The sequence below is a fragment of the Octopus sinensis genome, linkage group LG15, assembly GCF_006345805.1.
Source record: "Octopus sinensis linkage group LG15, ASM634580v1, whole genome shotgun sequence".
NCBI classification, from domain to species: domain Eukaryota; kingdom Metazoa; phylum Mollusca; class Cephalopoda; order Octopoda; family Octopodidae; genus Octopus; species Octopus sinensis.
The window spans coordinates 12,738,190-12,752,414 of NC_043011.1; the positions used below are offsets into that span (position 1 = coordinate 12,738,190).

At 35.6% G+C, this 14,225-nt stretch overlaps 1 protein-coding gene across 2 annotated transcripts in view; it reads right to left on the reverse strand.

Annotated features, from left to right (window-relative positions):
• The window catches only part of LOC115219746 (cAMP-specific 3',5'-cyclic phosphodiesterase 4C), a 734,075-nt gene that overhangs the window by 475,110 nt on the left and 244,740 nt on the right, over nucleotides 1-14,225 (reverse strand). Inside the window, exon 1 of one of the 2 annotated variants that reach the window (XM_036509483.1) lies at nucleotides 7,581-8,163. The exons of the other annotated variant lie outside the window; for it this stretch is intronic. Within the exon in view, the coding sequence (XP_036365376.1) occupies nucleotides 7,581-7,672 (92 nt within the window). The 5' untranslated portion in view covers nucleotides 7,673-8,163. Of the gene's footprint in view, nucleotides 1-7,580; nucleotides 8,164-14,225 lie in introns of those variants that run through there. 2 annotated transcript variants of the gene reach the window in all.

Consider the following 14,225-nt stretch of genomic DNA (forward strand, 5'->3'; position numbering starts at 1 on the left):
TGTGTATATATATATATATATATATATATACACACACACACATGCATATATGGGTACAGGATGTTACCAACTATGTAAACAATGTGAAATATGAAAGCAAACGAGTTAAATATGCAAACAACGAGAACAAAATAATTGCAAACAGGACAAGTAAACACAGAGAAACGACCCTTCATCAGTTTTTGGTTGCCTATCTACTCCTCATTTCGAGCATTCAATGACAATATGAGTCTTGAAAGACAGTTGCTCCCATAAATTCTAAAATAGAATTTGGGATTTATGGAGGGTCAAAGTTGGGAATGAAAACAAGACACTGGAGACGTACAAGGAAACTAAATGAAAACAAACATTGCAGGTCGTTAGACGAGAACAAGAGGAAATCTATATGTGTATGTGTGTGTGTGTGTGTGTGTGTGTGTATATATATGTATATATATATATGTATATATATGCATGTATGTGTCTGTATATATATATATATATATATATTTAGTATATGAATGTATGTGTGTGTGTTTGTATATACATATATATATATCATCATCATCATCATGCTATATATATATATACCGGAGTAAACACATAAATGTGAAACAAGGTGGAAAGAAAAGTACTCAAATACCAGTGGTAGAGTAATATGCTTTATTTTAAGCAGCAGAAAATTCAACAATTGTTGAATTTTCTGCTGCTTAAAATAAAGTATATATATATATATATATATATATATATATATATATATACATATATATATATATATATGAAATGGATAAATGAATTATCTTGTTACGGATTATTCAAAATTTAACCGATACCTGTGTAGCAAAAATCACACCAGAAAAGACACGGTTGAGGTTACGACCATGTGTAGAAAATAATATAAAGGAATTTTGTAAAATCTTCGTTCGGTTCCATTTCTTCCCTTCACTATATATATATATATATATACATACAAACACACACACATATATTCACATACTATATATATATATTTATATATATATATATATATATACAAATACACACACATACATTCATATACTATATATATATATATATATATATACACACACAGACACAGACACATACATGCATATATATATATATATACATATATACATACATATATGTACACAATATATATGTATATAAATATCTATATACTCAAACATACATACATGGTATATACACACAGTCATATACGATGGGCTTCTTTTCAGTTTCTGTGTACCAAATTCAGTTACAAGGTTTTGGTCAATGTGTGGCTACAGCAGAAGATACTTGCCTAAGGTGTTGCTCCGTGAGACTGAAACCACATGGCTGGGAAGCAAGTTTCTTTAACAACATAGCCATGTCTGCACCCACCCATAATCTAGTATTGTCAGCGAATTGTTTTGGTGTTTCAAGTTTTGGCCACACACACACACACACACAATGTACTTAGTTCTGTAATAATAAGCAGTTTCACCTGAATGTGGAGATGGACTGAATGCAAGAGATCATCTCTCTCTCTTTTACTCTTTTACTTGTTTCAGTCATTTGACTGCGGCCATGCTGGAGCACCGCCTTTAGTCGAGCAAATTGACCCCGGGACTTATTCTTTGTAAGCCCAGTACTTATTCTATCGGTCTCTTTTGCCGAACCGCTAAGTTACGGGGACATAAACACACCAGCATTGGTGGTCAAGCAATGCTAGGGGGACAAACACAGACACACAAACATATACATACACATACATATATATATATACATATATATGACGGGCTTCTTTCAGTTTCTGTCTACCAAATCCACTCACAAGGCTTTGGTCAGCCCAAGGTTATAGTAGAAGACACTTGCCCAAGGTGCCACACAGTGGGACTGAACCCGGAACCATGTGGTTGGTATCTCCTCTGTGTTTAGCCCCTTGTGGGTAGTAAAGAAATAAGTATTCAGTAAGTGAACATTGAAGAGTAGATGAAACAGGGAGAACAGGGGGAAATGGTCAAAGAATATTGCTGAGTGATGATTTAACGGGCAGTAATATTTATTTTGGAATATGAGTGGTGAGTGTCAGTAGTGGAACAGTATTCCAGTGTAAAAATGATCAGAGTTCAAGTATTTTGTGGACCTAATAAAAGAAATACAGTTTTTGTGGTGCCACGTTTGTTCAGCGTAAATGTCATATAAGATCATCAGAGAGAGAGTAAGGCCAAGAATTAGAAGAGAGTATGATGAGTATAGCTTTGTGTGTGTGAGTTCATACATGTTCACATATACCTACACACACATACTGGCTCATACTCGATAAAAAAATTCATCAAGGCGCAGGAGTGGCTGTGTGGTAAGTAGCTTGCTTACAAACGACATGGTTCTGGGTTCAGTCCCACTGCGTGGCACCTTAGGCAAGTGTCTTTTACTATAGCCTCGTGCTGGCCAAAGCCTTGTGAGTGGATTTGGTAGACGGAAATTAAAAGAAGCCCGTCGTATATATATATATATATATATATATATGTGTGTGTGTGTGTGCATATGTATGTGTGTGTATGTGTTTCTCCCTTTGACTTGCTTGACAACCGATGCTGGTGTGTTTACGTCACCGTCACTTAGCGGTTCGGCAAAAGAGACCGATAGAATAAGTACTAGACTTACAAAAGAATAAGTCTTGGGGTCGATTTGCTCGACTAAAGGCGGGGCTCCAGCATGGCCGCAGTCAAATGACTGAAACAAGTAAAAGAATAATAAATTGCAAACTATGGATCTAAAACTAAAATGAATTTAAAGAATATTAAATTAGTATAAATTTAAAAGAAAATTCATGGAAAATTAATGTACAAGGAATATGCAAATAATAATCTGTTTTCTGAAATAGTTTCACAACTTACTCATGTATTACGGTCAATTCAATAAGGCAGTTGATGATAAAACTTTCAGTGCAACACATAGCAACTCAGTGTATCACCAGCTAAAGTACAAACCATTACTAAGGAAGGATTGACAGAAACTTAACAAGAAAATAGACTAAAGACTTTATAATAAGCCAGTAGGGATCTTTTCGGTTTGAACAGCAGTTTTTTTCTAGCGGTGTCATATGAAATTGTCACCCATGATTATGACCCTAGTATCGATCTATTGCATTTCAATCTGTTTTAGGGTTGGGGTTAGGGTTAGGGGTGGGGGAAAGGGTACAGTTTTTTTCTAGTGGTGTCATATGAAATTGTCACCCATCATTATGACCCTAGTATCGATCTATTGCATTTCAATCTGTTTTAGGGTTAGGGTTAGGGGAAAGGGAAAGGGTATCTTTTTTTCTTCACAAATGTAAATAAACCCAATCTGTTTCTTAAACAAGGGACATATTCATACGGCACAGAATGTTTTTTAACTCAATAGACATCATTGATTGGTTGAAATTGCAGAAATTGAAGAAAAAAAACCAACAAATATCTTACAAACTATAGAATTTTCTATAGTTTGTAAGAGAAAAAGATGTTTTATAAACACATTCTACCAGTATACGAAGTTTAAAATTTTTTAGTTACCTAGAAATTATGTTAAAAACTGCCGTTCAAACCGAAAAGATCTGCCAGTAGTATAGGAGGTCATCATTTTATAAGGATATCTAACCAGTTTATCTTTTTAAACTTCTCTTGAGGAATATTGCAGGAGAATATGGCCTGCTTGTGGTGCAGCTTGTTCTAGCAATAAATCTCTTATCATTAGTATATATAATATATATATACATAAATACATACATATAAATATATATATATATATATTAGTGGATATATGCTTGGGTCCAAAATGGCAAGCAAAATCAATTTTCTCCATAGCTTATTTGTTGAAGACCTGGAAATCTATGCCAAAAACATCAATGTAGCCAATTGAGCTATCTACAACCAATTCACATAATATTAGAATGGAATTCAGCTGTAACAAATGTTCATAAGAGTAATTGAGGAAGGACTACAAGCCATGAAGGAATATCTGAAAGCCTATGGACTTTCCATAATCTTTGTTCTCAATAATGAAATATATAGAAATAAGTGGGAACACACAAGACTATATTTCATCATTGACATCATCATCATCATCATCATCATCGTCATCATCATGATCATCATCATGATCATCATCATCATCATCATCATCATGATCATCATCATCATCATCATGATCATCATGATCATCATCACCATCATCGTCGTCGTCGTCGTCGTCATCATCATCATCGTCATCATCATCATCATCGTCATCGTCATCATCGTCATCATCATCATTGACACCATCATCATTGACACCATCATCATTATCATCATTGCCATGACTACCATCACTGCTGCTGCCAACACCACCATTACTATCATCATCATCATCATCATCAACATTACAACCACCTCCTCCATCATCATCATCATCATCATAATTTTTACATACATCATTTCCTAAGCCGGCATGAGTTAGATTATTATTATACAACCAATTACTCAATCAATAAATAAATAGTTACCATACTAAGCAAAACAGTAACCAAAGCTTTCCTTTTACAAAAAGACCCTGTTCTCCAAATGCATTTAATATCAGTATTCAGCCTGCTCGAGTGGACAATAAAGGATATGTTCAAATGGTGGATTCTGATATCAAAAGATTCTAACATCAATTGGAAACTTACATGGAAATAATGACAGACTATTTCAGAAGAAAATAATGAGAAAAGGCTTCATACCAATCATGATAGTTTTGAGTGCCATATGGTATTATTTGGATATCACCAGTTAAGCAACAAGGTGGGAGAGAATCAATGCAATGAGGAGGTGTTTGAAAACGAGAGAATCATATAGAAGTTAGGAGTAAATTCCTAAAAATGCACTCAAAGTATAATGATGTGCTATTCAACCAGAGAACTGCTAAACATATCTGTTTTTATTGAGATTTAGAAGAGAAATGCATAGCACCAACCAAAAATAGATGTATATTCTATAAGCTGGACAGTTTGTTTCTGTCTTCAAATTGGTTTAGCTAGTCACCTTTTGTAAGCTTTGGTTTTAAATTCAAGAACAAGAGGTAGTTAGAAAATTTATTATTAATGAAAGACAGAATGATTAAAACCTGAATGCATCTAATATTAAAAAGAAATTCTCACAACAGCATGTTTGTTATGGAAATCATAACATATAAAATAACATTATTTTCTGAACCCTAGGGAGCTTTTATAAGAATCACTGCTTTATGACTACTTTCAAATGTCAAGCAGCCGGAAGACAAATTTCATTTGCATAGAATTCTCAGAAGAGCTGATATCTATTCCCAACAACTAGAAGAACTGAAAGACAAATACACAAATGTCCAAATGTACAAAAAAAAAAACCTGCAATGAATTTGAACTCAAGACTTTAAAACTAGTTATCTAACGCTATATATATATTCAGCTGCTCTAGTTCTACACTCAGTGAACATCATCTAACTATGGGACCAAATTAAGTGTATCATACATGTGTGTGGTGGGGAGTGGGGAGAAAGAGAGAGACTACATGCAATGCGCTCTGTAGAAAATATAGTCCTGAAGTTTCAAAAATATGTCCGATATGGAATATATCAGGAACTTTCAATACAAAGTCATTTGTAGAACATTCCTATAATACAAAATTAAATTCCATAAACCTAAATAAATATCTAAAGAAGTAGAACTCTTGGGAATGTCAGATGTCCTGCAGATGTAAACTTCTCAATCAACGCCACCAAAAAGAATTATGGATAGTTAGTTAACAATATACAACTACAATAACTGGATTATAGTTTCATATTTATACTTATAATTATAGGTACAGTTTTGGGGACAAGGATGAAGTGATGTACTTCAAATATATTCTCTAAAGTCAATTTGTGACAGGATATATAAAAAAATGCAACATTTTTCTAAGTTCAACATGCGGCTCTATATAGTTATTGTTGTTTAAATAAACAAGTAAAAAGCATTTTTTCTCAAGCAGATACACACACACATACACATGTATACACAGACACACACACACATACATACATACTCGCATGCTTAGACACACACATCATAATACAGACTTACACCCATACGCATACACAGGCGCACATTCCTACATTTAATTATTTCTGCATGTACATATATGCAACATGCAAAGAAATGCAACTGCTACAAAGTACAGCAAACTCCTAGTAAGACATCATGGGTTCAATTCTTACTTTACTTGTGCTACTATTAAATGTCAAGCATGATCAATAACTTAGAGAGTTGTGGGACCAACTAGAGTGCCTTGCTCTCCTCCTCACAATGGATGACAATAAGATTTTAATGGTGACCCAGCAGCTTGTTTGTAGCTGTTGATTGAACTTTACATAGAATATATTTTTAGAAATTACTATATATAACAATGCATACATACTGTTTCAGAAAGATAATTTTTACAAATACTTTATATATATATATATATATATATATATATATATATATATATATAATATATATATATATATGTATATATATGAATGTACATATGTGTATAGATATGTGTGTATGTATGTGTGTGCATGGGTAAAGGTACATACTTCCATTTACCTGTGCATATTCTTTGTGTAATCTCTAAAAGTATGTAGGAATCAATGTCTATGAGTAATACACAGTGATCAGAATGTCCCTTTAACATTTCAATTTTATATATTATTCAAATTTAAATGCTGAAGGGACTTCTGAATGATCTTGTATATTTGTGTGTTGTATATGTCTATAGATATGCGGGCATTTATTATATACAGCATTATGCATACATACTACATACATGAACATGTGTGTGTGTGTGTGTGTGTGTGTGTGTGTGAATATTCTCACACACAGACACACACACACACACAACCATACAAATATGCAGAATGGGAGAAATGTTGAGGAACAAGATATTTGTAAAATAAAAACAAACTATGAATAAATGAAAGCTTCAATTTTTCTCCTTTATTATGTTGGTATATTGTTAGGGTCTGTCATTCTGGTAGCGGCAGGCATATATAGGGTCCTTTGTTATAGTGGTGATGGTGATGCATGGATTGGAGTGTTTCGCTGTGTCAGTGGGGGAGGGGTGAATCTTATAGGGGTCTTTGTCATTCAGGTGATGTATATAATAAGCAGGGGTCTTCGTTGTGGTGTTATTTATGTAATAGGATGAAAGTGGGAGATGTAATGTTTGTAAATGAAAGTAAACAATGCTGGAGTAAGGTGTGACAGTGGCATTTAGACCTCGGCTGCATGCTGATGCACTGTCAAGTGATAATTTGGAAGCTTGCACTTAGCAGCAGGCATCTTTGGAAGGAGACAGAATGGAAAAGGGAGAGTGATGAAGAAGGAAAAGGGGAGAAAGGAAGAGAGAATGGAAAGGGAAGCGAGAGAGAGAGAGAAAATGGAAAGGGGAGCGAGGAAGAGAGAGAGAGAGGAAGAAAGAAAAGAGGAACAAAGAGAGGGTAGCAGAGAGAGAGAGAGAGAGAGAGAGAGAGAGTGTGTAGCTATAACATAGTATACTTGTATGATATTGCAAAAGCATGGTATCTTCAGAAAAGTGATCGATGAAGAGGAAAAAACTTACCAAATCCAGGAATGTCTTCTTCGGGCACTCAAGGACTCGTTACCTGGCACGGATAACATAGCTGTCCGTAGAGGCATTTTTGGTTGGGCCATTGATAGTAAATCCTCTTAGAAATCAGGGGTTGGGGAGGGGGAGTTGAATAATTACTATTTGTGCATGAAAAAAAACCACCTAATCTCAGTGAAATTCTGAAATATGAGTAGTGGTCTAGTTTTGTGCAGGCAATCAATGCTCGGCAGCAGCAGCAGCAGTGGTAGTGGCAGCAGCAGCAGCAGCAACAGCAGCAGTAACAGCAGCACTAACAACAGTAGCTGCAGCAGTAGTGCTTTGATGGATGCTATAATTGTGCCCCATTCTCCTTAGCGTAGAATCCCACAACCTATTCATTGATCCATTGGACCTGAATGAAATGAACAAAGCAATCATTTGTCCATCAGAGACAAAGTGACTGTGTCACATGTGCTACAAAAATATTCTGTGTGTGGCTGACATAGGACATTCACATACTAATATATGTAGTCTCTCACAGCTGTGTCAGCCAATAGCCAACTACACTGTTTGTTGTACCAGTAGGTGTTTCGAAAATATATGATCAGTTTTACACCACTAAACACACACACACACGCACTCCATGCACACTGCGCACTCTAAACCATACACAAACACACAGCATTCCACATATACACACATATACATACCAACTACTCCATCTATATACTTCACACTCCAAACACACAATATTTCACCACTCCACACACACACATACACACACACACACACATACACACGCATACTCACACACACACACATTCATACTGCGCACTCTAAACCACACACAAACACACAGCATTCCATATATACACACATATACATACCATCTTACTCCAGCTATACACTTCACACTCCAAACACACACATACACTTACCACACACAATATTACACCACCCCCCACACACACACACCACTCCTTGTACACACCACTCCACACACATATACACTCAGTCCACACGCTCACACAGACATACACATATACATACATATACATACCATCTTACTCCATCTATATACTTCACACTCCAAACACACACATACACTTATCACACACATTACACCACTCCACACACACGCACACCACTCCTTGTACACACCACTCCACACACACATATACACTCAGTCCACACGCTCACACAGACATACACATTCCGCTCACATCATCCCATCCTGCACAGATACACACATCTCCCATGCTACTCGAACACATAACACACACAACACATACACTCCTCAATAACATACACCAACCATAAATATACATATACACATATACACGGAAAACAGTATTCTGTGCATATGTTTGTGTGCAGTAGATGTATGTGTGTGTGTGTTGTGTTGAGTGTAATATGCATGTGTCTGTCTGGTGTGGCAGGTGCTTGTCTGCAGAATGTCTGTGTGTATGTGTGTGTATGCACGTGTCCATGTGTGTGTGTGTGTGTGATGTATATGTGTTTGTGTAGTGTGGTTGGTGGACGTGTGTGTGTGTGTGTGTGTGTGTGTGTGTGTGTGTGTGATGTATATGTGTTTGTGTAGTGTGGTTGGTGGACGTGTGTGTGTGTGTGTGTGTGTGATGTATATGTGTTTGTGTAGTGTGGTTGGTGGACGTGTGTGTGTGTGTGTGTGTAATGTATTTGTGTTTGTGTAGTGTGGTTGGTGGACATGTGTGTGTGCGATGTATATGTGTTTGTGTAGTGTGGTAGGTAGACGTATGTGTGTGCGTGTGTGTTGTGAGTGGAGAGGTGTGATGTACAAGAATAGCTTTTATAAGCACGTGTGTATTTCCATGTGAATATGTGTGTGATTGAAAGTAAGTATATGTAAGAGTATGTGAATATACATGCTTTTATGTATGTGTGTATGTTTGAGAGATGGAGAGGTAGATAGAGAGAGAGAGAGAGGGGGGAGTGGGAATCCATATAGTGAGAAATTATATTTTTTTGCTGTATAGTTGTTGACAGTGGTTAATCTATATACATATTTCCTAACTTGAAACAAAGTAAAGCTTTGTTCAACACTATAACAATATAATACATTAACTTACTTGATATCTCATTGATATTGCATAAATTTACTGAATCATGATCACATTACCTGTAATAATTACATTATAAAATATAATAATAAAAGTTATTCTAAAAAGAATATGAAAACAAAAATTATTCTTTAAAAATTACTAATTTTTTTTCCTCTTTTGTTGACGGTTCAAATAGTTAGGAACTGCTCAATATTGTTTAATCTTTATTTCTGTGTTTGATATTCCTTGTCTGGAAACTTGGACATTTTTCTGAACAGGCAAAAACAATGACAAGGTTAAGCTAATCTTTCAACATCCATCTCCTCATTTTCCAAATGGTTTTTGTTTATAGTCTTTGTTCTAACATAATACTAGCATTTATTTTATTGATTTATTTTCTTATTTTATTGAAGCTAGTGATCTAAATTATTAATGCAGGAAGTGATAATCTAAATTTAAACATGGATGCCACCAAATTCCAGCAGTTGAGCTGACCAATACCTAGTAGTAGTGGGTGTAGTGTCTCAAGCCTCAAAGACTATTTAGCTTTTACCTGTCATCTGCTGCTAGGGACACAAGATGTCCACAAGTACCCTATTACATATGCATCCTACTTATTTTCATATGACAGGTATAAGCAAATAATAAATCTAGGCATACCATCTTTTCTTGGAATAGGACAGTTCAGTATGTTGACAAGGTTAGGGTTAGTGCAACACCAACAACAGTGTTTGAACTCATAACTTATAATTACCTGGTCATCGTTACTAAAGTGCATTACTTGAGCATGCTGTAGTATATTAGCCACAGCCATCAACAGCTGAAGACCTCCACTTAACTTCACACTTGTAGTAGGTTGCATGTGGTAAATTCACAGGAAATTGATGATATCACAATAAAATAAAAAATTTTAATCATATGTTGAATGGCTAATTAGAATCAAGAAAATAACTGGATACATGAAGGTCATGTGATGACTCAGGTAAACTAGAACTATTATTAACAAACTGGTTGACTGAAATATTTTTACACTTGTACTAAGAGAGTAGATAGCCAAACAGTGTAAAGCACCAGACACAAAATGTTTCTTCTGTAAGTTAACCAGGGCACAGGAATGGGAGAGTCTACTATACTATATATGATTAAAAGTAAAAGAAACTAACTGCTAATGTCAGTTCTTTACTGTTTTTCCATCAACTTTGAAAGGATCTAAAACCTCACAGACTTTTATGCACTTTTGGATTATGTTTATACTTTATAACAAGACAGACTGAAGGAAAGAGTAGTACATAATATTGTTTGAACTGTTAACTATAGTATATAACTGTTAACAATGGTATGTAATATTCTTTGGACTGCTATCTGTAGTGTTGTTTGAACTGTTAACTTCAGTATGTAGAGTAATTAACAATGCATATAATGTTAACTAAAGTATATAGAGCTGTTTCAACTGTTAATTATAGTATACAGCATTGTTTGAACTGTAAACTAATAGTACATAGTGTTGTTAACTGTAATATGGAGTTAGTTGTTTCAACTGTTAATTGTAGTATATTGCATTGTTAATCATATTATATGGTGTTATTAACTATAATATATGGTGCTGTTTACTAACTATAGTATCGATATATAGTGTTGTGGTGCACCTGAGCACTATTGTGGTGCACCTGAGCACTGTTGTGGTGCACCTGAGCACTGTTGTGGTGCACCTGAGCACTGCTGTGGTGCATCTGAGCACTGTTGTGGTGCACCTGAGCACTATTGTGGTGCACCTGAGCACTGTTGTGGTGCACCTGAGCACTGTTGTGGTGCACCTGAGCACTATTGTGGTGCACCTGAGCACAGTATACAATAATTTCATTATTATTATTATTTAAAACTGCAGCATACAGTGTTATTTGAACTATTAACCAGAGACCAAGAATATCAGGTGTGTTATCCCAGGCCAACAGGTAAGAACCTCTGTGATTGCAGAACCTGTTAGAAAAGTGGCTGAATTTCCACACAAGCTACACATAAATAAAAGGAGGAACACACTGGACAATGTGATCCTGGAGACATTATTTGAAAATAAGTCGTAATGGTCTTGGCTGGAAGGCTTTGATCATGGGTATGTTTGATCAGATATAACCAGGAACTACAACAACTACTATATATCTTAAGGTGTGCTTTGACTACTTATCTATAAGTAACAGTCAAGAGAAATTAGATACCTACCAGATGCAGTATATCTCATTCCACCAAACTTTTAGTCTATTACATAATAATAAAGCAAAATTCTCAGAAGCTAAAATTTAGAAGAGGAAATGAAGATGGATTCATTTCTGGGGAAAAGAAAAAGATTAAACCAAGTGTGTAATATGGAGAGTAGAGATAAAGAAGGAAGCCATGATAAGAGGAACAAAGGGGTATGGTTTATGTGGATTAGCAAGTTTTAGCAAACAGAAACAGTTGAGGGACGTAGAGATCAGCACTGGGCTAAACAGAATATTAAGCCAAGTAAGTTAGGAAATGTTACTAATATTACTAAGTATCTTCTAGTATTTATCACTTCCACACACATATATATATATACAAAATGTGACCGCGTGTGTACCGTTGGCGATTTTTTTCCTCCGTCTTCCCTTCTCTGGATCTTTCCTTCTCCTATGTTTCCGACAAAGAGCCCCGTTCGAAACGTTAAACCCTCCTTCTTAACTTCTTTCCTGAGCGTCCAATAATACTATATTTGTTCCATGTCCTCGCGTTGTTATGTTTTTTTGTGCTTTCATGTTTGGATTAACTTATATATATATATATGTATATATATATATGTACAATATATATATATACATATATATATGTACAATATATATATATATATATACATATACATATATATATGTACAATATATATATATATACATATATATATATATAATGTATGTATGTATATTGTACATATATATAACTAAGTACATATACTAATGTATATGCTGTGTGTATTTTCTGGTGTATCAGAGTATAGAAACTCTCATTGTCACTGGTGTTTATATACTCTGAATGAGAGTTTATATACTCCAATGTGCCATTGCATCCACTGGAAAATACACAAAGCATATACGTTAGTACATATGTTAATAATATCTACTACACTAGCGCTGTTTTTACTACTTATGAAAATGTATGTGTGTGTGTGTGGATTGATAAATACTAGAAGATACTTAGTAATATTAGTAATATTTACATTTTTTGGAAACCCATAAACATAAGTAAACACACACATGCACGCAGATGGACAGGCATACATACATAAATGTTCATCTGTCTGAGTGACTTGGACCATCCAGTCCTTTATGAGGATGACTGCTGACTTCTGTGGGGACTTTGCTTAAACTGAAGAAAAATGTCGTGCACCATGACCCTCTTCAATTCAGAAGCAAGACCAGGTTAAGATGACTGGGGAGGGAAATGGATGCAGCAGATGACCAAGGTGTCCTACTTGCCTCATCTTGCTCTCTCTCCACTTCACAATGTGTTACTGCAGCTGCCTTTCCCTCCATTCAACAACAAAGGTTTCTTTTTGCAGAGACTGCATATGAGGTGACCCCTAATATGCTAATTAACCCAATGTTGGCACCTGACAGATGCTACTACTCTAGGTGACAGTTGACCCGGGAATAACAGTGAATAGTGGCAAAGTGGTGATTCCACATTCCTCAAAACCAAGGAGCTCCAAAACCAGGACCCCACAACTGAATGCATACCCAGGATATGCATACATATGCATGCATACAATGGGCTACTTTCTATTTCTGCCTACCAAATCTACTTACAAGACTTTGGTCTACCCTGAACAATAGCACAAAACAATTGCTCAAGGTGTGACACTGAACCCAAAACTACAAGATTGAGAAGCCTACTTCTTAACCATATAGCTGTGCTTATATATATATATATAAATTATATTAGAGGTAAAACCTAAATCTAATTTTTCCCTGTAAGTTTGGATTTACTCCCTAATAATATTATATATATATATATAGGCACAGGAGTGGCTGTGTGGTAAGTAGCTTGCTAACCAACCACATGGTTCCGGGTTCAGTCCCACAGCGTGGCATCTTGGGCAAGTGTCTTCTGCTATAGCCCCGGGCCGACCAATGCCTTGTGAGTGGATTTGGTAGGCGGAAACTGAAAGAAGCCTGTTGTATATATGTATATATATGTATGTGTGTGTGTTTGTGTGTCTGTGTCTGTCCCCCTAGCATTGCTTAACCAATGCTGGTGTGTTTGCGTCCCCATCACTTAGCGGTTCAGCAAAAGAGACTGATAGAATAAGTACTGGGCTTACAAAGAATAAGTCCCGGGGTCGATTTGCTCGACTGACGGCGGTGCTCCAGCATGGCCGCAGTCAAAATGACTGAAACAAGTAAAAGAGTAAAGAGTATATATATATATATTGTTTATACAAACATCCACGTATTTATATGCATGCGTAGTATATACACATACTCACTCACACATCGGTACTATCATCTTTATATATCACTTTCTAGCATCATTCCACCCATAATTTGTAGAAACCATTCTAAATCTG